At 40.6% G+C, this 26,144-nt stretch overlaps 1 protein-coding gene across 2 annotated transcripts in view; it reads left to right on the forward strand.

The window, feature by feature from the left end:
• Positions 1–153: 153 nt before the first annotated feature.
• The window catches only part of efl1 (elongation factor like GTPase 1), a 150,338-nt gene continuing 124,347 nt past the window's right edge, over positions 154–26,144 (forward strand). The window contains exons 1-12 of one of the 2 annotated variants that reach the window (XM_030045185.1): positions 154–294; positions 647–746; positions 1,804–1,871; positions 2,092–2,176; positions 2,662–2,795; positions 3,639–3,776; positions 4,873–5,092; positions 8,907–9,052; positions 13,968–14,047; positions 14,924–15,060; positions 18,128–18,250; positions 20,656–20,755. In XM_030045185.1, coding sequence (XP_029901045.1) covers positions 656–746; positions 1,804–1,871; positions 2,092–2,176; positions 2,662–2,795; positions 3,639–3,776; positions 4,873–5,092; positions 8,907–9,052; positions 13,968–14,047; positions 14,924–15,060; positions 18,128–18,250; positions 20,656–20,755 — 1,322 coding nt within the window. In that variant the 5' untranslated portion in view covers positions 154–294; positions 647–655. Of the gene's footprint in view, positions 295–646; positions 747–1,803; positions 1,872–2,091; positions 2,177–2,661; positions 2,796–3,638; positions 3,777–4,872; positions 5,093–8,906; positions 9,053–13,967; positions 14,048–14,923; positions 15,061–18,127; positions 18,251–20,655; positions 20,756–26,144 lie in introns of those variants that run through there. The other variant, XM_030045177.1, reaches the window with a different exon arrangement.

The following is a 26,144-nucleotide window of genomic DNA, read 5'->3' on the forward strand; positions in this document are numbered from 1 at the left end:
TGAAAACTGAACAGCATTTCCCTGCAATGCGACTGCAATACGAAAGCGGAGACGAACGATAATTTCAAACAGGACGCTCTCATTTCCTATGGAAATTGAATGCACCATAAGTGCGTGGCTATGGGCGTGGCTAACGTGGCATACTAACTTCCGGGAAAACAACGTGAGTGGAGACATTCACACGCCTGTTAAAATTCGTTCTTATTCTGGCGACATTGTGGCTTTTAAGTTAGTGAAGCAGCGCGGCAAACGACAGCGACGTTGCCTGGAAGTTGTAACGGAGCAAGGGACCAGGTTATTTATTATTCTGCCTTCTGTGAGAACTTTTGGCTAGGCAGGTTACCCACCGTGTTAGCTAAAGCCCACCTGTCAAAATTCACGGACAAGCCAGTGTCAGGGGCTGCTGTTGCTGCGACTCTGCCTGTGTTACAGGACGTAAATTATTACATAGAACGTGTTTAATGTCCACTCTCTGTTCATACTATGTTGTTTTTTCCTGTAGCGGTAAGCTAACTGCCCGGTAAGCTTGCCATAGCTGATAGAGCATGTGATAACCCTGTCAGTAGCCAGTTTCTATCACTGTCTCTCTGTTTTGTCGTGTCAGCGTTTTATGAAGCTGTCAGTTGCATGTCGTTTATCGTTTCAGGTGTTAAGCATGGGACACACAAGTCTGGAAAAGATCATTGCTCTGCAGAGAAACCCCGCTAACATCAGGAACCTGTGCATTCTGGCACATGTTGACCACGGTGAGTCGTCTGCGATCGTATTTGTGCTCAAACGCGCTGAAAGTTTCAGCTCGGCGTCATGGTGCACTTCGCTGTAGAGCTGTGGACTTCATGCAAGTTCTACATCGTGAGGATGCACTCTGACTCTTGTATCTGATATGCTTCCAGGGCACCATGCACCTCGTATTTCACTGAAATTGAGCATTTTGAACCAGGTGTTAAGATTGAAATTTTAGTCATGTAAGTGATGCTTGGTAGATGATATATACTGGATGTACCAGCGGAATCTGTTGATTCGGGAAAAAAGATCTTAAAGGGATAGTTCACCCATTTTGGAAAAACGACACTCCCCTGTAGCTGTTCTGTAGGACGGTAGTGGTGCTATCTCCCTCTCATTGTTTACTGAGTGCTGGATACTGGCTGGATGCTCCAAATGCTAACTGTTAGCCTCCTGCCATTCAGGTGGACTTCCCCCTGACTCACTTTGTTTACATGAAATTCTACAAAATGGTAGAATTATATGCAAAAGTCGTTTTTATGTTTGTCTCCTTTTTAAGTATCCTGAGTAGAATGTGACAGACCAGCTTTAAAAAACAAAAAACAAACAAACAAAAAAAAAACCTCATCCGTCCATTGTGTGCCTTCAGTGCTTTTAAATTTGCTAATTGTGTTCTACTTAGGATGTTTATTTAAAAAGGAGACAAACTTAAAAAAATATTTTCCATTGATGTAACCCTCTCCAAAGAGCACCTGATTCCAGTTTGCCTGATGCAGTGCCCCTAATCCTGCCTTTTTTGTGCATTGCTCTGGGAGAATGACACCTCTAAGTCATTATTTTTGGAACATTTACATTGACCAGTAAGCAAAGTCACACCGAGTTGAGGGATCTGACTTGCAGAGTTTTGCATGGTGACACACTTCTTACCAGACAGCGCCACACATATCAGGGCTCTGCAGTAACCTGACATTATGAGTGCAGTTCTAGTTCAGGATGTTCATTTCATTAGATGTTAGAAATGTGGAATGCATGCAGTTTCAGTTCAGATGTTGTGTAATGACGCCAGTCACGTCTTGATAGGCAAAACGACTCTGGCTGATTGCTTAGTGGCAAGCAATGGCATCATATCAAATCGCCTAGCTGGGAAGGTAAGTTTCTTTATTGTTATTCATTATTAGTTATTATATTCATATTGCTGATGTAAAACATTTTATCCTGTAATCAATATAATAGGATAATTGCTTATTTTACAATTTATGGATTGTGCAGTATTCCATTTTTTTTTTTTAATTTTATTATCAGGATTGCAAATGTTTTTGGATTTTGCCACTATGATTTATGTCTGTAAAAATTGTTTTGATCTCCCAGCTGAGGTATTTGGACAGTAGGGAGGATGAACAGATCCGAGGGATCACAATGAAGTCCAGTGCGATCTCTTTGCTCTATGCAATTGGTAAGATCACCTTGGTTAAACTTTGAGCAAAAAGTCCACCAACAGATCCTCTTACATTAGATACCACCAGTTTGTGATGTTTAGCACATTCCAGGAGTTTTTTTTTTTTTTTTTTTTTTGGGGGTGAATGTTGTTATTTGCTGGTTTTGGTATAGCCACTTTTCTTCAACCTGCCTTAACTGCTTGTGTTTCAGTTAGTAGTTTTGTTTAAACCTTCATTCATACAGGTGAGGAATGGTGGTGGTACTGATTTAGCTCCTCTAATCACCTTTACAGGGCTTTCACATTGTGAGCATCTTGCCTCATGCTTCACATTGTTCTTATAGATTGGTGGCAGTGTTAGACACTAAAGTAGTTGCATCTATGTAATTGTGTGCAGCTTCAAAGCATTTATTTTCAGCTGCTTTTGTCCTTCATTTAGAGTTGAATTTCACCTCCCATTTCTCACCATTTTGACAGTACCTCTGCACTTCTTTTCAACTCAGGAGAGAAGGAGTACTTGTTAAATCTGATTGACTCTCCTGGTCATGTGGACTTCTCCTCTGAGGTTTCCACTGCAGTCCGCCTGTGTGATGGAGCCATTGTCGTCATCGATGCCGTGGAGGGAGTCTGTCCACAGGCCAGTGTCACAGCTTACTCTAACCAGCATACTAGCTACACTGATGTATTGGGTCAGTTTTGGATTAAAAATGGGATAGTGTCACCCACCTCACCACCCACCTAATACTGCTGTTCATCCTTGACCACAGCAAATGAATATCTTTCTACAATTTTTGCCCAATGAAATGCAAACCCATGGAAGAAGAATCCCTCTAGTCTGGGTTTCATTGCAGGGATGTAGTGTCCTTTGATGGTCTAAACTTGTGGGGGAAATATATAAAAGTTTGTAATTTTTTATGCTTTAGAGCAGGGGTGTCCAATCATGTGCCATGGAGGGCCAAGAGGCTGCAGGTTTCATTCCAAGCAAGACTTCCACCAGGTGACTTCACTGATCACCTCACCTTGTATCAGGAAGGAGGAGCTAATCAGTGTCACCTGGTGGAGGTCTTGGTTGGAGTGAAAACCTGCAGCCTCTTGGCCCTGCATGGCACATGATTGGACACCTCTGTTTTAGAGCATAAAAAATTACAATTTTAAATCTCTTTTGAACACATCATTGTGTATTGGTTTTCAACACAACATACTGTTGAAATGTTGACTACCAGCAGCTTCAGTCCACAAATACTGAGTACTGGCCTCCATTATTAGTAGAATTTACAATAGAATTGGTTTGCCCTTTTACTTTTAGAGGAATACAGAAGGGCAGCCCAATCTGTAATAACAGCAATGCAACAACTCTTTGGATTTTTACGTGAATATTTGTAATTGAACCATATTTGCACTCAAGTGAATCAAAATGTAGACTTTATTTTTAATTTGGGTTGTGGCTATTTGTATGTGTGTATATGTTTACTGTATGCAGACTCAGGTTGTGCTGCGTCAGGCGTGGCTGGAGAACATCAGACCTGTTCTGGTGGTCAATAAGATGGACAGACTGATCACAGAGCTGAAGCTCACCTCTCAGGAAGCTTACATCCATCTACAGAAGATCCTGGAACAGGTGTGGATCCCAACACTCATCCCACATTCAGATCTAAGGCTAGCTCAGGCTACATAAAATTATTTAACTGTATGTCCTGAGGAACATTCAGCTGAGGAGAACACATTTTGGTAGTGGTAGTAATGTCATTGTGAGTCTGCTGATGCAAGTGTTGCAGGGCTGCTGCTGCTGAGTCGCGCTGAGAAACGTGGAAATCCATGTGGATTGAGGACTCAGCTCTTACCAGGCTGTGCCATGATGCTCATACTCCTTTTTCAGCTATTTTTCCATTGGTGTGGCCGTACACATCGGGCTGATGTCATGTTTGAAGACTGAAATTCCTCTCAGCACAGGTTTATTCAAATTGTCTTGGTATCTGGATTACTTGATTTACCCCTCTGTCCTCACCGAAACCTCCATCCTGCCCCATAGCATAATGCTGCACCACCATGCTCACTCTCAACACTCCATCTACCAAAGGCACCCCTCCCAGTTTGACAGTCTATTTAAGCTGCAAAAAAAGGTAGTATTTACTCACACTCATCACTCCCTAATATCTATATGAACCATATGTGATGGGGGTGATGAGCTCAGATCCTAGACGCCAAACTCTGTGTTCTCATTTCAACATGAGTTGTCTCACTGACCTGATGCTACTGGCTTCCTTGTGCTCCTTGTTTTGATCAGAGCATGAGCCTTTTAAAACAATCTATATTAAAGGTTGTTCATCAAGATGTCAAAAATCTTTTGTTAGCTCCTTGTTGCCTATCTTTGCCATGAAACTAAAAAATCTTAAGTTAAATGATGTTTTAATTCAGCTGGCTAGAATTAGATCACTTGATTAAGGTGTCAGGAAATTTAGCTCTGCATTATTATTGGGTTGTGCCCACTTCTACAACCAAACTGTTTTAGTTTTCCATTTTACTAAATTGTCAGAAATGAGTAGCCTTTAGATTTGACCATGATTTTCCTGATTATTGTGTATACATAAAATGAAAAAGATCTGATTGAGTGAGTTTTTATTTCAGGTCTGAGGGCAATGAAACCTGGAAATTTTGAAAAAGCGTGCAGACACCAGAAACTCAGTGTCGTGCTTTTACAACATTTCTCCTTGTAGGTGAATGCAGTAACAGGAACACTATTCACATCAAAAGTGCTGGAGGAGCGAGCAGAGAAAGAAAAGGAGGAGAAGGAGGAGAAAGAGAGCGAAGCCTCAGGGGGAGATCAGGTTTATGACTGGAGCGCTGGGCTGGAGGAGACCGACGACTCCCACCTCTACTTTTCTCCTGACCAAGGCAACGTGGTCTTTGCCAGTGCCATAGACGGATGGGATTCAGGTATGGCTGCTGTCAGGCAACTTTATTTTTTTGTCTGCTGTCATTAACTACAGTGGCCGTGAAGTGCAGATCACACAATGACAAATCACAAAACACAATGACAAATAGGAAAACACAACAGCAAATAACAAAACACAACAACAAATAGCAAAACAAATTAACAAAAGAGAAATCACACTGACAAATCCGAAAACACAACAACGAATCAAACAATCACAATGGCGAAACAGAGACCACAAACACACCTCGGGAAAACACAACAACATGAACTCAAACTGGAAAAGGTAGGTCCAATCTGATTGGACAAACTTAGATCAGCAGGGATTGTAACTCACTGGACACGGTGTTCTGTCCATCCTTTCGCCTTCATTGGATTCAGTGGTGGAGCGGGTCGCAGACAGGACATAACGCTTTCTGGCACTATGTCGCCATGTCACCGGCATCAGCTGTGTCAAGCTAGCCCGCTAGCTAGCAGTTTGTCTTTGTGTTTCCTCTTTTGTTAATTTGTTTTTGCAACTTGTTGTTGTGTTTTGTTATTGCAGATGTGTTTTGTGAGTTTTTGCTGTGTTGTTTTATTTGTCGCCGTTTTTGATTTGTTGTTGTGTCATTGTCATTTGCACTTCATGGCCACCGTAATTACCTGTTGCATTATTGTTTTATATGTACTGTGTGTTCTAATTATTGTCATAATGTGTACGCCAATAACGTGCTACAGAAAGTAGAATATTGAAGTTGCAGTTTCAATAATAACATGAGAATTACTGATTAAAACATTTGCTTTTTTTGTTGCAACTCCGTCGGAATAACAGACTGAGGTTCATTCGTTCATGAACTACAATTATCTCCATCCAGTGAGAAGCGTTGACTTTCTCTGTTTGCTGTGTCCGGATGTCACTTTGATGATAAATGGTAGCAAAGTCGACTTTCTCCGGAAGGTATTCCCACTTCTTTGATTTAAGATAACTCAGGGACTACCAAATATCAGCCCTGCCCCAAAAGCTACACTTATAAACAGTTGGTGGCGGGTCAGTACCTGGGGTTTGTGGGGTGAGCTAATGGCGCTCTTGCCACCTTCAGTGCCCATGGCTGAAGTGTCAGACTTGTGGTCATACTGGGCACCTCCCAGGTGTGAATGAAAGAAAGAAGTGAAAGAATGAAAGAAAGTGACATATCCTAATTTGAGAGGGGCTGAGAGGGAGCCGCTGCCAATTATGGAGGTGCAGCTTTCGGGAGTGATAAGTAAAACAATACTGTTACTTTTGAAATTAGTGTTTCCAACACTTGTTGGTTGGTGGTTTTATTGTTCATTATTGAAATGACCGACTAAAGTTATAACTGTGGCTCTAATTCTGCTTTCTGTCCAGTTTGACTTTTGCTTTACTGTTCCGACATTTTTCCCAAGAGAGGACTTTACAGGCTTTTTAGCAGGATAATCTAAAGAAGCAAAATGTTCCCCTGAGGGACATCTTGGTGCAGTCTTTGGTAGAGAACATTGTTATCGACTCACACCTGAGAGGAACACTCAGTGCTAAGGGTGGAGGAAACCAGTGTGGAGGATGAGGAGCAATTTGCAAACAAGCAGATAAGGGATGTGGTCATGAATGGACTGAGATTAAAAAATAAATAAATAAAAACATCTAGAATAGCAGAGATGCTACACCATTGCTGCTTGCATGCAGTGCAATTTTAAGCAACATGAAGGAAGGGTTCACCCATGGCAGACATGATTTACAGAGTGAAAAGAAGCTGTTTGAGCATGGGAAATGTCAGTAGTGAAGTCTGCAGGGTAGCTGGCTCTCTGGAAGTACTCATACTGAAGAATCCCCCCCAGAAGTCCATATGAGAGACCTTGTGAATCACTCATTACGTTGGCCAGCTACTATGTAGAATTATATCGCACAAAAACAGAAATACTTAATTTTCCTGCCTCACCTTTGCATCTTTTGGTCCGCTGCTTTTCCATGCTCGGTTTTTGAAGTTGTACCTGGCAAATACTGTATGTACAAATACTAATCAGGATATGGAGCAGCAGCAGAGAGGAACTTACCATTCGTCCATGGAGATGCTGTAGCTTTTCCCTGTTTGCTCAAATTAAATTCTGGTGTCAAATATAGTGTCTGGCAGGAAATTGCCTTCACACAGGAAATGAATAAAAACTTAGACACAAAATCCAAAACTACCTCCTAAACAACAGTGAGTGAGGCACTGTCCAGAGCGGCTGGACTCACCAGATCTTAATCCAGATCCTCTGCTTGTCTCATGCCTTTGGTATCTTTTGGTATACAAAACAGATTGTCAAAGTTCAGCCCACGGGCCACACGCAGCCCGCCAGGTCATTCAAAGCCCAGTGGATGTGCAGAAGTATCTGTAATCCCAGGATCTCCCTTTAACCCTTTGAATCCCAGGAACCTCTGGATAGTAGAGCTTTTGTTCTGAAAGGTTTTACTTCACCATCTGAACAAATGCGATTCGGTCCTTTTTAATTTTCATTTTTGGCAATTATTTTGTAATTTACCTGTAATTTAATGTTTTTTTTGTTTTTGTTTTTACAAATTGTTTGCTAATTATTTCAGTGGGTTAAAAGGGAAAGAAGTTACTGTTATTGTGGCCAGTGCCTTAAGTCGTGCTATGTTTAGCATGTTAGTTACAGCAGGACAAACGATTGGGATATACATTTTGAAAGGAAAGAAATCAATAACGGCTTGTTTTATCCAGCGTGATAAAACTACTTGATTATCCCTGTTATAAAGCATCCCACGTCAGCTGGGTTGGTAAACACAAGCTATAGGAAGGCATTGTAGGATGTCTTCCTGATTACATTTATTGGTGATAAATATACAGCACAGTCAGTGTGCCACTGCCAGCTCGGTGTATGAAAGTTAGAATCTACCAACATAAAGTTGTGTTATGCAGCAAGCCAGCCAGTTTTTTGAGTATCGAGACAGCAAAGGACTTTTTGTCTGTCTTGTTGAATTGTTTTTGTCTCGCTCACTGCTGGCCTACAGGCTGACCAATCCCACTGGGAAAACAATTGGCACTGCAGCAGTTTGTCTATGGTCTCACTGAAAGGAGGGTCTTACCTCGATTACCCTTTAGAGGATTTTTTTTTTTTTCATATGTCCACTAGATGGAGCTCTTAACTTAGATTTAATACCACTAACACAAGATGACCTCTAGATGTTTACAGAGGCTTCAGGGGCCAGAGCAAAGTACCTGTCTGCCATGGCATTAATCCTGGTGTCCAACACTATTAAAGTAAAACATTTTGTCTATGACGTCTGTAATTGTTATTGCCTGCATTATGAGCTGCAGTACAGCTTACATCTAAACCACATTCCCATGCAGAGGCACAGTGACATAAAGTCTCTAGGCTCAGCTGCTTCAGACTGTCGAGATATAGGCAGTTACATATTTCATGGCATATGATGAGGACATGAAGACCTAGTTCTGAGAGTAGCTCTGTCCTTGTGATCACTCCTTGCTATAAATAAACCAATTAAGTCCCCGTAGAGACAGCCAAGTCTCCTCCGCCACTGAACTGAAGACTCTCATTTACTGTCTGTGGGAAAGGAGGAGGAAGCTGAGATCTAAACAGCTACAAAATGTTTACCCAGATCCTTTTAAAACCCCTCAGCATTTACAAAAGCTCTATTTTGCTCAAAGCTGCTAATAGGCCCACTTAAAAAATGTGCCAAAACACTGCAGCCTCGTCAGCAATAAAGATCAGTGTTCTTCTGTTGTCAGTGAGCCTGCAGAAAAAAATATGCTACTGAAGAGATCCTAAAGAACTAGACTGTTTTAATGAGGCACTAAGACTTTAATTTTGTGTTTTGTAGCATCCAGCAGTTTGCCCACATCTACAGCCAGAGGATGGGCATTAGAGCAGAGGTGCTGCTCAAAACCCTGTGGGGAGATTTCTACCTCAATGCAAAAGCTAAGAAAATCATGAAGGGAGCTCAGGTAATGTAACTATACTCAACGGTGGGTCTTTCTCAAAATATGTTCTGGTATGTTCTTGTGTCCTTTGATGTAATGCTTGGCTGCCAAAGTAAGCTTTCAAAACAAAAGAACACCAAAGACTGAGAATAGTTAAAGATCCTGGAAGTTTACTTGCCAATTGAGGATGCATTAGATGGTGACTTAGCAGACAAGAATAAATGTTCCTAGAGAGCTACATTTCATACCCAAGCAGTGTTAGGGTCTGTTGTGTAGAGAGGTGTACGCCAAGCAGAAAGTTTATCTCAAACTGTACGGAAACCTCTCTGTTCTCACTCCCTTGAGAAATTCATTCTCTTCAAGACAAGTTAAGTTGTTTCTCTACAAGGACAACTATTGACTTGGTATTTTTTGGGACTTATTAATCACTGTCAAGTTATTAAATAACATCATTGTTTTATCACAAATAATGACTCAGATTTGGCCTTTTTGGCTTATCTCTCTCCTTCTGAAAAGTATGTTCATTTTTGCCCTCAATACTTGGTGGGCGCTCCTCTTCATGAATGAGTGCGTCAGTGCGCCATGGCATGGAGGTGATCAGCCTGTGGCTCTGCTGAGGTGTTCTGGAGGCCCAGGCTGCTTTCAGCGGCCTTCAGCTCATCTGGACTCTATATAAAGTTTGTTATAACCACTCTAAAGTATTTCACTTCCCTTTTAACTGGACTCGAATGCAAATCTATCAGAGGATGGTCATATATGGCACCTAAAGCTTGAGAAAACATGATTCTTGACCCTTGATTAGCAGAGGAATCTGTCCTCAGCTCTTGACTCATCTGCCAGCTCAGTTATGTACAGATGATTTCTGCACACATTTAAGGGCTCTATGTCAGGGCTGTTTTTTATGAAAATAGCCAACAACTGTCCAGCTAAAATAAATAATAAACCAGAGCAGGAACAGCCCTGCTGAATTGCTTGTTTAACCTCAAATCTTTTAATTCAATTCAATTCAGTTCAGTTCAGTGCCTTTATTGTCATTGCACAGAGTACAACAAAATTACTTGGTTCTCCAGTGGATCATAAAAAACACATACACATAACAGACTGAATAAATAAGCATAAATAAGCATAAAAAAACAATATAAAAGAGACAAGCAGATTAAATTAGGGGGGCATATTGCACATTGCGGCTCTATTGCACAGTAGGTTAATTAGAGTTGAGTTCTCTAATGGCACTAGGGTAAAAACTGTTCTTGAATCGAGCAGTGTGAGTTTAGATGTTCCTTGAGGGAGGGACACTGAACTGTTCCAGTCCAGATGAGCTGAAGGCCGCTGAAAGCAGCCTGGGCCTCCAGAACACCTCAGCAGAGCCACAGGCTGATCACCTCCATGCCACGCCGCACTGATGCATTCATTCATGCAAGAGGAGCCCCACCAAGTATTGAGGGCATAAATGAACATACTTTTCAGTACAGAAATGTCAACTTTCTGAAAATTGTTTTTTTCATTGGTCTTATGGAACATTATTTTAGATATTGGATTTTTGATTTTAATTTTGAACTGTAAGCTGTAATCAAATTAAAACAAAAAAGGCTTGAAATATTTCACTTCATGTGAAATGGATTTTTTTTTTTTTTTTGAGATGCACCTGTATCAATATTTCCATATTTTGTCCCACCTCTTCTTACTGTGGTGACAACACAGGTCAGTAGGGCTGTAAAGTGTGTCACACGAGTTTGAGAACTTGGAGGACATGGTGTGTTGTAGCTGCTTGCTAAAAGCAGTAATCAATATTAATAGTTACCACCTGTTGCTCCAACAATCCTCAGTCCAGCAGCAACAAGACTCTTCTTCATGCTCCAGACTCCACAGCCTTTGGGTAGGAAAGGAGTATACTGGAGGTCAGCCACACTTTTATTTTATAACCTCAAGTGGGGGATCTGTTTGTGGTGGGCCTCTGCGCTGGTGTGGTTTGTTGCTGTAAGTCTGTCTGTGGGAAAACATCACTTGTTGTTATCACCTGTCTGCCATTCTGGATCAATAACAGGCGCGTGGTGACTCCTGTTGGTCTCACTGACTTGGGCCTGAGGTCGATGTTATCTGACCAGCTGAAGAAGATCTTTCCCATCAGTTGTCAGTCAGTTAGTGAGAAGTCAGTCAGTGTTGCCAGTAGTTCCTCCTCTATCTTCTGAGTCCTGTTTCACAGGCAGAAATAGGAGTAACAGGGCCCAGATAGATGGTAACAAGGCACCGTTGGCTGTCCGTCACTCTTAGTTTACTGGTGATTCAGTGACTCAGCCTTCTCCACATGTGTGTTGTCTGTTTTATTATCTTTATCAAGGTTACACTGATAAGGGGTTTTTGAAGGCCAAGGTCGATCCTTTTGAACTGAATCTGCCCATAGCTGATATTGTGTACCAATCTTCAGTGTCTTTAAAGGTCAGTTTTATAGTCTGGCAATAGAGTCTCGCTCAATAGACATCTACAGTGTTGTCAATATCCCATCATCGCTCCACATTGATTTTTTCGATGCTGTCACACATACTAAATATAAACGAGCTATTACAGAACGTATCTCTGAGGTCCAGGCATTTGCTCTGCTTATAATCCGCACATTGAGAGTCATATAGACAGGGGTACAGATAATTTTATTAATTAAATTCTTAACAAATTTCTCATCCTCCATAACTGCTAAGATGGCGGCTGTCACGAGATGAAAATTATATTGATGTCAGGAAAAACGTCTTGTTATTGCCATGACAACTAAGGGAGCAATGGGGTCAAAGTTCAAGGCAGTTGAAGTATCAGCGATTAGCACGACGAGCATAGCAACGATGACACTGACAGCGTTTCTTGAAGTAAAAACAACAAATGTCATTGCAGTCCACTATAATATGTGATTTCCACTGGTGGAAGCTACCAAAACTTGCCAGACTTTAAACTCACCTTAAACATGATCATTTTCATGCCAAAAATTGGCAGGTAGTCTTTACCTAGAGTTCTTTTCTTGTCGGAGTGAAAAACATGACTATCGTGGCCTATCACATAGAGAGACTAAGACTAACAAAAATCTGTGTGGGTTAGCAGCTCCTTAAGGGAGGATTTCTCTGGTCAGTCATGTGATTTCAAATTACTGATGGTAAAAACATACACTGGCTGTGATCACAGAGGAGCTCTGTTATATTGAAGGTGGATGATACTGACTGACTGATACTTGGATAGTTTAAAAAAAGGCCAATATTATCGTGATGTATCAGCAAACCACCATATCACTATAACCCTTTGTTTCTTCTTTCTTTCTCTTTCCCTTTTTCTTTATACATCTGTCTATGTCTCTTTCTCTGGCTGTGGCTCTCCAGAGATCCATCTGCTTTTTTTTTTTTTTTTTTTTTTCCCCCACACAGGGCAGGAGTTCTACCTGTAATGATCACTCCCTGTCCCCTCCTGCCTGCGTGCCATTTATAACTAAAATGAATGCAGAGAATAGGTTTGTTAGATGCTAATGGACTCTGCTTTAGCCTCTCCAGTCCTGCCTGCACACTGTCAGATTGCTGCCCACTCAGTTCGACAGCACTTCCGTGACCCTGAGCAGCAGCCCTGGGTGGTAATGCTAACAATGGGCATACTCCTAATGGAGAGATTTTTTAAACCAAGTGTTGCCAAATCTAAGAGAAACCAGACCCTATCATTTTTTTAATCCCTCATGGCCATCCATTATTGGATAACCCATGACACCTGATAAGCAGCAAGAGGCATCCAGTCGTGCTGGCTGTAATGCGTGATCATTCTCAAGCCGATCGATTATGCAATTGATGGCTGGAGCGATCAATGACCCGTGCTCCCTCCAAAGACACTGTCTATTTGTCAGGCTGGACTCATCAATACGTTTACTCCAGCTAACCTTCAGCTGTTGCTCATCACATAGAAAGTGAATGATAAAGGTTTTAGTGTATTTCTGTCTAGCCAGCACTGTGGCTGTCAGCACAAGCGGAGGAGGCAACAAAAGCATGCTGTGCAGAGTGCTGGAGAGGTTGACCTCTTCTTTCAGCCCTGTTGCCCATTTACTGACATTTGGGGTCATCCATGGAATGGAGAGGCTTTTTACAAAGCCGTATGCTCACTGGACAGGAATGGGCTCGAAAGGTTTACCCTCTGAACTGTGTGTGTGTGTGTGTGTGTCTGAGTAGCAGAGTTAGTAAAAGAAAAAAATCAGTTCTATTTCCCTCCCCTTTAATATCAGACCAGACATGTCATCTCTGCCAGACCATAGTCACACGACAACCTGTTATGAATGTTATTTACTTGGCACATTGGAGTTATCAATTTTCATTAATGATTTTTGGAAAATAAGTCTTCATTTATCAGCAGTTGTTTTTGTCACAGTAGAAAGGATACATGTTCCATACTTTATTTTACTTAAAACACCAAAGACTGCATTTCAAAATTACAAAATTAGAGACATTTAATATTGGCAGAAAATGTAAACTATCAGCAGCTTCAACTGAAGAAATACTGGTATATCAGTCTTCCAAAAAAAAAAACAAAAACAAGAACAAACCAAAAAAAAAAAAAAAAAAAACACAAAAAAACACACAAAAAAAACAAACAAACACACTGATCAAATCTTAGTAGGAACTGAAGCTTAATTTACTTATGAATTCTTTATAAATCACTCTGGAAAAGCACTTCAGCTAAATGCCAAAAATCTAAGATGGGAATGGAAAAGCCTATGATTGTGCCGATTCATAGCGCTGAAATTATAGGGGGGCTTGACACAAAAAGTGGTGTATTGATTTGGCCTAAATGAAATCCAAGCTACCAATCCAGCTGAACAGAAGTGTTCAGTAACTGTATGGTTATTTCTGACATTGTCTCTTTTTCATTTCTTGTCAGTTGCATTTATTCTGATCTGCTCTCTGTGGTCTCTCCCTCTCTGCTGCAGGCCAAAGGGAAGAAGCCACTGTTTGTGCAGCTTGTGCTAGATAACATTTGGAGTTTATATGATGCTGTTGTCACTAGGAGGTGAGTGATTAGGTGCTCCATTAATGAAATACACACACCTCTGCCAGATTAAATTTTTATTTTCCAAGGTTGGGGCCATGCATTTACAACAATCACTTTGTAATCACAAATTTGTTTCTTTTTACATTATGGGTTTGACTAGAGGATTTAGAGCACCGGGTCTAGCATTTTGCTGACCGAGGTGCAGAAAGAGATATAAACTACTCTAGCAGTGTAAAGTTTTACACAGTGGGGGGCAGACAGGAAACTGAATGCTATTTATTAACATTGTTACACATGCTGTTTTTAGTTGAAGTTTTTGCTGTTCTGTGCCATGTGGATGTTTAACTTGTTAAGAAGTAGTTTCTTGTTAACTGACACATGAATGTTGCTACGTATTTTGATATACATTTTTTAGGAATATGTCAAACATGAGCATCTAATGATTTTTCAACATGTTAAATGATTGCCACTGAAGTTTCAAAATACCCTGCAAAACAGTAACATTTCTAAGAGGAAATACAGGAGTATTTCAGTCATCCTCAAACAACCACAGTTGCACATGTAGGTCAGGAACTAAAGAAAGACAGGAAATACTTTGACCACAAATTTGCTATTGTGGAATAAATATGTCCAGGCACTCGTGGGTTTGAAAGTTAAAAGGACTTTAATTGGAGAGGATGGATGAGCAGCATGATGAAGGCACAGGTCTTTATGTGTAGGTGGTTGTTAATGTCTTTGCCTTACCTCTGCACTTAAAGGCTTAAATTTCAAACCCACATGAGTATCTGGTCTTGGGTTTTTATGCCACAAGAACACATTTGTATTGATAATACCTCCACAAAATAGCTGGGCAGAGTAAGCATCATGTAACATGACTCATCCTGTGGTGACCAGAGACAAGGAGAAGGTGGAGAAGATGGTGACATCACTAGGGGTGAAGTTAATGGCCCGGGACTCTCGCCACTCAGACCCCAAAGTCCTGCTCTCTGCCATCTGCAGCCAGTGGCTGCCTGTCTCCCAGGCTGTGCTCTGTATCCTTGATATCTCTGTGTCTTGATGTTGGCATCAGTTGGAGGAAGAAATCACTTTATGCCATTTCTACCATTTCTTCTCTGGGTTCGCTTGTTAAAGGAACACTATGTAATTTTATGATATTTTAGTTAGGGCTGTCATGGTGAAGGAATTTTCCCTGCAGTGATTTAGGATGGCTTAACAGCACAGTATGTGGTTGTACACACTATTAATGCATTTTTTTTCTTTGCAGATTATTCATTCATTCATTTATTGTGATTAAGCTTTACTGTTATGTTATTAGGAGGTTAGTTATGCAACAATTTTGGTCGCAGTCTAGTAGCTCTGCCTTGGCTAATGTTGAGTCAGATCACTCCTGGCTTCAGATGGGAGAGAGAGAGAGAGAGACTGCAGCAGTGGGTGCAAGCTAGAGAGTGAATGAGGAGAGGGGCCGGTGGTATCAAGAAGACGTGAATTAGAGAAATCAAATGTTATTTTCTGATTTTTTTTCATGGTGGTTACATCCTAGAGAAACAAACAAACAAACAAACAAATAAATAACAGGCCCACACCTCTGCACAACCCTGCTGGATGGGGCTGCATTTAATGTGAATTCATTTACATTAACTGACTGACTTCTCACTAACTGACTGACATGAAAAGTGAAGCTGCTGCAACACACTCATGCATGAGTACACACGCAATCTCTCTCTCTCTCTCTCTCTCTCTCTCTCTGTCTGTCTTTCTGTTACTCAGTCACTCTTCACAGACCTCACACACACAGTGGACCCTCCTGCCCTACGTTCACCAACGACACAGCACCTAAGTCATAGCCAGTCAGTCAGAAAGCTAGGGAAAACCCCGAAAATGTGAACATAATGGTTTTGGCAGCTTGTCATCGCGTGCTGTTGGCCTGTCAGTAGTGCAGTATTGCAGTTATCAGAACAGCCCTACTTTTAGTACCATCTAACCTCTCAATTTTAAGAGTAATACCATTTCATTTATCATAGTTTGAGTATGTATTTTTGTATACAACAACAGAACTTATGTTAGCACTTGAAGCTAGAAATGTTTAAAAGAGCTGCAAGGAGTATCAAGTCAAGGAACAGGCATAGAGAACAGGGCAAACATACATTTTAGGTTATACTGTATGTGCAACAAGAAATAATAGTCACATATAGGTTGAGAGTGAAAGCAAAACAGTAGCTAGCGTAGCTACACACAGCATGTTGCTTATCTGAGCACTAAATGTAGAAGCTGATCAATAGTTCCATGAAATATGTGTGTGGTAGCCTGCTAACCCCTGAGTCCACAGCCTAGCACTGCCACATGCACCCGGCATCAGCCTGGCTATGTGCGTGTCTAGGGGAGCGGGGGACCGATTTTCCCCGGAATGGGGTTGGCTGTTTTTAGAGCTGTAAATCTCGGCAGCCATTCAGTTCAATTCAATTCAGTAGTTTATTGTCATTGTTATAAAACAACGAGATAATGTTGGAGCATTGACAGCATTGTGAACAGTGGATCACATGGTATTGATCTGCAACACACTGAACCCCTGATGCTGATTTGCACATTTGAACAAGAAAATTATTCCATATTGTACCTTTAAGTTTAGAATTTATTTATAGGAATTTACTGATTGCAGTTAGGTCTGAACCCAGAGCTATATGACTATATGAGCTTTTAACCACCTATGAGCTAAAATTAAGTCTGAAGTAAGGTTTTTTTTATTGTTATGTACTATCATTAGTGCTACTGCATCTGCTACCACTGCCACTACTGCGGGTATTGCTGATTTTACTAGCATCTGCTAGTGCTGCTGCTGCCACCACTGCTGCCCCTCCTACTAGCACAACTACTCTGCTACTACTATTTCTGTTATTATTAGTGGCACTCTTGCTGTTGCTATTGCTAATACTGCTACTACCATAACTACCTCAACTTCTATGAGTTAGGGTTAGCATATGCTATGCTTCTGCCAATATTGCTGTTACTATTAATACTGCTGCTACAACTTACACTACCACTTATATGATCTTAGCTAGTCTTTGTAGTACCACTGTTACAAGTACTGTGCCACCACCAATTGTTCTTGGTCCTGACTGTGCTGCTCTCAAAATTAATCAGTATTTATGTTCTCTTTCTCTATGGATATAGTCCATTCTGAGAAATCTAGGCGTTATCTTTGACAATGCCACAGTATGTTTTTTCATCAACATATCAAGTCTCTGACTCAATCTTGTTCTTAACTTGTTTAGTTAAGAAATAAAGCCAGATTCAGATCTGTTCTGATAGAGATGATTATTCATGCTTTTTTCTCATCCCATCTGAACTATTGCAGCTCCTTATACATTGTCTGAATATGTCCTCCTTGTACCATTTACAATTGGTCCAAAATGCTGCCGCTGGACTTCTGACCAAGTTCAATAAAAGGTCTCACATCTCATCACATCTATTTTGGCTTCATTGCACTGGCTTCCAGTCAAATTCCGAATTTATTTCAAAATCCTTGTTGTTATCTATCTATAAGTTCTGCAAGGTCAAGTGCCTCAGAATATTTCTGAACTACTTCTCCTACTCACCGGCAGTAAATCACCTGGACTTTCTCACAGTCCCTCAAACTAGACTTAAATCTAAAGGTGATTGTGCTAATGGAAGTGTGGTGTCAAAACTATGGAACAATCTTCTGTTGCACATTAGAGCTGTGGACTGTGTATCACCACTTTTTATTTAGCGTGTTTTTTTTTTCTGATATTTTGTTTTGTTATTGATTTCTTATATTTAATCTTATTTTATATACTATAAATGAGATTATTTATGAAGTGCTTTCTATCCTCCATCTTATTAAATTGTTTATGTATTTTTTTATAGGTCTTACCTACTGTCATTTTGTGACAAACTTTGTGACCCCTGTCTGTGAATGATACTATGCAAATACATTTTATTTACTTACTTACTATTAATACAATAACTCATATTACTTCCACCTACCTATCATATTCCCACATCATATTACTACTAGCTTTGTACGTTGTCATGGGGGTGTTTTTGTACACTGTTTCTACTTTCCCTTAACCCTGAGTGCAGCAATGGTTTGTGAGAAGCTTCCCAGTCCTTTAGACATGGCAGCAGAGAGGGTGGAGAAGCTGATGAGTGTTGGAGCGCGGCGGTTTGACTCACTGCCCAAAGAGACGCAGGAGTTGAAGCAAGGTAACATACACATAGTCCAATATACTCTCACACAGTCGCATTTACAACTTTGATTAGATGGATAAATTGAGCCAATATTTTACATTTCTTAACAATCTAGTCTGGTCCAGTCAGTGTAATCCGATCAGATCTCAGATCAGAGCTCTGATCAGATCTCAGATCAGAGCTCTGATCAGATGGATGGAAGTTGCAGCTTAATCACACGACACTGGTTGTATGTGGAACGTCCTCTGCCTAAATTGATTCTCATGCGACATTCATGTGACAGAATTCTATACAAATTTGCATGTATGTGTTTACTGTTATTTTAATCATGGTTTTCAAAGCAGAGTTTCAGTGCCCCCTGTTCTAAATGTTGTTTCAGAGGCTACTTCATCCTGACTAGACTAAAAAAAAATTCTGTGTCATAAAAATGGTCAAATGTAAAAGGTAGTATTGGTGTGGAACAGCATTAATCCCAAAACAGGCTTTCAAAGACAACTTGCATATATGTACATGGTATCTGCACCATTAGAGAAGCAAAAGCCGTCATTCAGACTCTCACTACACTTGCATCATCCTTCCCTCTCATCCTCGGTGTAGTCCTTAATCTTCTGATTAGCAGATCCAAACTTCTCTAACAACAACTCTAATCTATCCAGCTTTTTCACGTCAGTGATTGCGTGGGAGCAGAGATACAGGTCGTCAGATGAGGAAGGAGGTGTTGTTTGATCTCTTTCAGTTGGATGCACATTGGGCCAGATGCTCTTCAATTTATCTCATCTCATCTCTGTAATTTTTGTGTTAAGAGAAAAAGTAAGAGAAGTCAACTGTAGTTTCACTGCCCTGTGATGGACTGGCGACCTGTCCACTGTCCAGTGAGTTTCCCCTGCATTCTGCCCAATGAGCATTGGGATAGGCTCCAACCCCCCCCCCCCCGCGACCCTAAAGAGGATGAGTGGCTTGGAAAATGAATGAATGAATGAATGAATGAATGAATGAACTTCTGTTTCACTAAATGTTCTTAACCATCCAACTCTGCTTTTGCCAAGGTGTGCTGAATGATGAATGCCACCTGTTTGTAAACTGAAGGTGTGTGTCTGAGTATTTGTTATTAGCTCAGGTAATGCCCCCTAAACACTATATAAGGGCAGCTGTCATGCTGTGTGAAAGACATTTGAATGAATTGGAGACTTCACCAAAACAGACTGTTTGAAGAAAAAGGGCCTCAGCAGCTGAAATCAGAGTTGATTGTGTGGTTTGTTCTTGGCCATGCTTGGCCAAGTCAGATTTCCATTTTTGGGACAATAAAGTTCTGAATTGAACCGATCTGAAGTACTGTTAAAAGAACTAAAAAAAAAAAGAAAGAAAATGTGATTTTGAAGAGCATCAATACTGGCATTGCAGAAAAGTCCACAACGGCCAAAACTCTTTGATGCTGTGAATATTGTCTCAGTGGAGGGAAGTGCATTTCCCAAACCAAGTGCTCCTTCTGAAGCCCTGACACTGACAGAGATGCAGATCTACTGTATTAACTGTATAAATTAGTTTTTAATTACTGTCTTGTCTACAGGCTTTTTGCTGTGATATGAATGAACGTGCAAATACGTACATTCAAATATTCTTATTCTTAATTGCTCTAAAAGGTAAAATAATCTAATTCTGAGTATGCATTGATATTCATTTAATGTATTTTTAAAGATGTTCTTGTGAGACAACTTTATTTTAGAAACTGTGACAATCAGAAAATTCTTTATTGTCTTGGTAAGAATGCTCTTGACCACAAATTGTGTCTTATCTAAGACAAAAGCCAAAATAAGAAACCGTTTGGGGCATCCCAGAAATCAGTGGTTACAAAGAAAAAAAAAAAGCTGTGGATATAAACAAAAATAAGAGGAAATTTGTACATTGCTTCCTGCATCTGGTCCATTATCACACATCTCACTGTGCAGGCCTTGATAAAGACATTTATATTTCCTTCCAACCTGGTCATTTACAAAACGTGCAGTTTCTGCTGTGCTCAGGGCGGGGGACAGAGGGAGGGAGAGAACAGCCTCTCTCGCCTTCTGTCTCCATCCTTCCTGCACATTACCTCAGATTGGATAGGAAAGACCAGATTGGATAGGAAAGATTTAATGAGTTCCAGCATCCAGGATTTTATATGTCACTAGTTGTTTTGACACGTGTTGAGGAGTGGAAAAATGCATTTAAGAAGTTAAATGTGTCAGAAAGTGTTTGTGTGTCATCTCGGACGAATACCATGTTTGGTGAAAACATTTCATTGCCTTAACACATTTTGGAAGCTGTGAAACAGTTGTGTGGACATGACCTCCTTTTTTTTTTATGATGACTGGCTTTTGTCTGGCTGCTTTGCAGTGGTTTCAGATGTGCGTTTGAAGCTTTTCTTTCTCTTGGATGTTTTCCAGCTTTCCTCCAGTGCTCAAGTGAAGAAAATGCACCAGTCATTGTCTTTGTGTCCAAGATGTTTGCTGTGGACACCAAGGCCTTGCCTCAGAACAAACAGAGGTAGGTGTGTGCCTGTGTGTGTGTGTGTGTGTGTGTCCTCATATAGTGCAGTCAGTAGATGGTGCTACAGTCCTGTTATTTCTCTGATGACCCATAGCTGTGGTCATGCCCAATACGTCTTCTTTGTTCTCAATCTAGGAAGGAAAAAGAGGAGCGTTTGGGTGTGGAGTTACGGTATGACATCTTAGCAGAAAAGCACCAAAACCTCTTTCACTGCCAATGTAAATTCTGAGCACTAAACTTACTGCCAGTATCTAGGATCAGCCCATTAGTTTTGCTGAACTAGACTTAGGTCATTAGTTAAGGGTCACTGCACAAATATGATTGCGATATAACTCTTTTTCCGTCATTAGAGAGATCCATCACCTCTCTGTGCTGAGTCCTCTCTGCTCATGCAATTCCTGGAATATCCTAGAGTTTACAGAGATATATTCCAGACAGGGAATGTCTGGGAATTTGATAAATTCTCTTAGGATGTTACTTTACATGAATCTACCAGAATGTATTTTCCGTCATTGCATCAGATGGTTATTTTTAACCCAGTGGTAGTGCAAAACAGACTGCTCACCCTCTCAAATTAGCAATGTTAACAAAGCAGGAACAAATTAATAGTTTAGGTCATGAGCACCAATATTTTTTTTTTTTTTATGTCAGGGTCACTTTGGGAATCTGAAAAGCAGACAATTATGTTGTGTTGGCTTGTTGTCTCCTATACCCTGATATGGCCTGTGTCTTGGTTTTGCAAGACACAGGCTCTGCTTTTATTCTGCATCTTCCCAATATTGGTATTTCTACTAAAGGTGACCCTGTACTTCCTGGGCATTTAGTCTTGGAGGTGTTTTCTGTTACCCAGTGTGGGATGCAGTTGTTCAGTCGTCCCGATCTGTCGTCTTTAGAGGTGAACCGGGGGTAAACCACAACCTTGAGACTACTCTACAGCCAGTGATGGATGGAGCTAGCCTGGCCTGGCCTGCCTGTCTTGCTTTAGAAACCTGAACACACTCAAACATCACACAACCCTGCTCTCCAGTATCTGGCCCATTAATCTGAGCCCTGTGTCACCAGTTCTGTCTTCAAACCCTTTATGAAGCTGGGAGGTCAGGACTGCAGCTTCCTCTGTTTGATGAGATGAATAGCGAAGCAATCCCAGCACTTAAAAGGCCAGGATGACACAGTACAGTAAGGGCTGACTGCTGTCGTTTCTCATTGGAAGCAGATGGTTGCAGGAAACTGGGATTGATGCTGTGGAGCCATTAGGGTGTTGGTCCCAGTGTTGGTTTAATGGCCTGGGCTGTGGAGCATGTGTGTGAGGGTATTAATGTACCAGAGAGAGCTCTTTGTCTTCTCTCCATCTCACTGTACAGCATAGACTGATCTGTGATTGCTAAATTCTGCCAAAGCTTTAAACTGCCCCCTGGTGCAGTGTAGCCCTCACTGATGACACCCATTATAGCTGTCCTCAACAACTAATTGCACAGATATTATCAATCCAGCACAGGCTGACTTGGTGTGCAAATTCATAAAAACATACATTTATGCCACTCACTATGCCAGTCTCTTTTCCTTGGTCACCGTGATAGATGGAAGTAAACTTTTCACTTATTTGTAGAGCAAATGTTATGTTAATGCCTCGGAAATATTGTTACACAACCTGACCGTGCTGGCCTGTGAGTTTAGACATTGCATTGGTGTTCTATTCGCCAAGTCTGGGGTCGGTTTGTTTTTTCTCCCATGGAATATGCATTTTTCATGAAACAAAACAAACCTTGAACTTCTTAACTCATTCAGAACTTTTATTGTGTGAGTAAATAAGAATGGGCTCATTTGTATGCCTCATTGATGCACAGAAATCCAAAAATACATGGTGAGCATATACTATAGTTAGCTTCTCAACAGCTTGCACCCTCTTTTTCCAGCTACTTGATCTCCAGTATATCTGATGCAGAATAGAAAGATCCTGCTTCAGCCCTCTGGCTGGCATCAGCTCTCCTCTCCTTCCCCCTCCTGTCACTGTGCAGGATCCTAATTGCAGACTCTGCGAGTGCACTCCCAGGGAAACAGAGCGGCAAGCAGAAAAGATGTAGACAGCCCATCAGAGATATAGGGGGGTGTAGGAGGGGCTATAATGGAGGGACTGAGGGAGGGAGAAGAGATAAAGAAATGTGAAACAGAGAGAGAAGAAAGGCAGACTATGAGAAGTAAGGGCAGGTCATCTTAGACTGTAAGCCACAGAGACAAAGCCTGTCCAGAATCTTGGCTAATGAGCCTGCTAGAGCTTCCATTTCTTGTTGCAAGCCACCTGCAGCACACACACACACACACACACACACACACACACACACACACACACACACACACACACACACACACACACACACACACACACAAGCTTCTGACTTTTGTGGCCATCCATGTTTAAGAGCTAACATTCTTTAACTTCTCATTTCAACCACAAATTGCAGTAGCTGATTTCATCTGTTATTTCCTTAATCAGTGAAATGGTTGGAATGAAAACCTATAGACTAACCATGGTCATAGAGTACTGGGGAGAGGGTATTTTTTTTTCTATTTCTTGAGTTTGAAGTGAAAATTCAAGGAAGCCTTCAGATGGTAACTTTGATATGGTAACTACATGAGGGTCACCGCCTGCACCTGTCAGACATAGTAAGATAAGCTTTAACTCAAAAACAGGTCTTAGTTGCAAGCAGCAGGTACTGTTGGCCTGTCTGTTGATACTTCCAAAACAGAGAGAAAAAAAGAGGAACACATTTTATTAGATTGTTTAAGCCTTCCCTCTTTCCTGATTGGCTAACTTTTTGTTAATTTTTATTCATCTTAAATTGGCATTTAGTTGTGTGATCGCTTATTGAACTTCGGAGGGAATTTCCTATCCATTGTATATTTTATTTAAACCTCCCCAAAGGCTGATTGTCTTTTTTAAAATTATTTTTCTCTAGTGATTCCAAAGTCATATTGACATGGCTCTATCAGTCATGTCACTATAACTTGTTGGGTTTGGCAAAGAGAATTCCATTTGTGCTTGCAACTAGCAAAAGAAACTTGATTAATCTGTTGGCTATTTTTTGATTAATAGATTTATCTAGCAATTACTTTTTTTCATTTGTTTGGACAGGAAACAAAAATGAATTGAATAGCTCAAAGAAAAAAAATTAGCTAACAGATGGGAAGACATTCATATACCTTTGTTACTCAGAAGAGAGAGAGAGAGAGAGAGAGAAAGAGAGAGAGAGAGAGAAAAGCGTAATTTAAGTTGGAATTAAAATAGTGTCATCATTCTAAATGGTAGAATAATATTTTTATTGGTGATGATAATAAAAAAAATAATTAATGAACTGTATGCACGTCAGCGACTTTACGTCATCAATTTTGTCAATTATTCAGTTAGTCTTTGCAGCTCTTGTCATCATTGGTTGTGTTTATCATCCCTGTCTATTCATCCCAAAGTTATATTGATATCAGTGATGGCTCATTGGACTCTGGAAAGAGTTTCCTATTGATTGTTGGTGCCATTAATGATCCTCCCTCTTTGTCTGTATCTATTTATCCTCAATTTGCATTAATGATAACTATGATAAACCTACTTTGCAGGACTGCACTGATAGATGTTCCCTTGCACTGTGTGGAAAAATGTAAGCGTAACATTTTTTTTCGCACTTGTGTTCTCTGAACACCCCAGTAGTCAGGATTGCTGAGTTTTCTGTTATCCTCACATGCATTGGCTACAATGTGTGTGATATTTCAAAAGACTGATACAGAATCCCCTCTGCAGGCTGGAGAATTCTGAGTCAACAGGATGCTGGTCACTGACACATTCTCAGGATGCCCAGATAGACAAAAAGTATACATAAATATCAACTGATTGCTGATTGACAATAGTATTATTTCATGATGAGTTTTTTTTTTTTTTCTCTCATAGAATGTAGGGTTGTGGTTTCAGTGTAATTGTCTTACGACAGTACCACTAATTTCAGTGGCATTATCTATACACAACAATGTAAGTAATTAGAGTAAAATTAGCAGAAAAATTTCTGGCTTATCAAATAAAACAGTGCCTATTTTTAGAATTATATGCACATTAACACAATTGGTTTTGAGCTACAAAATATACAAAGTCTTTCAAGGGAACATTATACCAAATGTTCTTTTGATGTTATTTATGGCAAAACAAATGTGTAACAGCAATCTGGGGAGTTTTTCTGTCTCCCTCAGGTGTGATGGCAGTAATACTGGTGTGGTGCTGTGCTATGCGAAAATGTCAACAATGGAAAATCTGTGCAGCCTGGCTGACAGTGTGTGTTTATGCACTTCAAGGAAAAGTACGATTTTAAGGGACGATTGTTATGGTGGAAATGTTTTCCTCTATCAACAGAGTTGGAGTTATTTGTGAGTTGGAGTTGTTTGTGTGTTTGTTTGTAGAATATCTCAGAAAGTTATGAATGGATTTGCACAAGACTTTGTGGAAAGGTTAGCCATGGGCCACAAAAGAGCTGATTAACTTGTTGTGCTAAACTGGTGGGTGTAGATGTCACTGATCACAAAAAGGCATATCACTTCTGAGCAGATTTATGTAACTTGGCAAAATTTTGCAGAAAACTCGATTGTTGGGCACGAAAGAGCTGATTATGCTGACTGGCTAAAATGAGGCATGACAGAGGGCGTGGCCTCTCACAAAATGGTGCAAAATTTCTGAATGGATGCATATATCACCACAAGATTTTGTAGAAGGATTGGTCATAAGCCATGGAAGAGCAGATAAGCCTTCCAATGCTGATTAGCCAAAAGGAAGTGTGGTTGGGTTGTGGCCTATCACAAAAAGGTGCTTAACACCAGAAACACAAATACTCCCTAAATCAACCATCTAAACAAAACATTACATATTCTACAATAGATTTGATTGGCCAATGTTGGTCTTATGATCTATAGATAATTCACAGCAACACATTTATTCAGTCTGAGGAAATGAACTGTGAGCTTTGTTTTCATACCTTCATGCCTGAAAATCCTGGCTAAATTACAGTGGAGGGTACTGATACTGTAACAGAACATACACTACTACTACTACTACTACTCCTCTTTGTCCCCTGTGGGACATAAGGCTTCAGTGAGGGCTCTCCATTGCATTTGGTCCTTGGCAGCATGTTGCGCATCTCCCCATGACGAACATATACTATATGGACAAAAGTATTGGGCCACACCTCTTAATTATTGAATTCACGTGTTTTGTTCAGTCCCGTTGCCACAGGTGTCTAAAATCAGGCATGCAGTCTGCCTTTACAAACATTTGTAAAAGAATGGCTCATTCTAAAGAGCTCACTGAATTCCAGCGTGGTGCTGTAATAGTAATGTAATAGGATGCCATCGCTGCAAC

Source organism: Myripristis murdjan, chromosome 3, assembly GCF_902150065.1.
Source record: "Myripristis murdjan chromosome 3, fMyrMur1.1, whole genome shotgun sequence".
Lineage (NCBI taxonomy): Eukaryota > Metazoa > Chordata > Actinopteri > Holocentriformes > Holocentridae > Myripristis > Myripristis murdjan.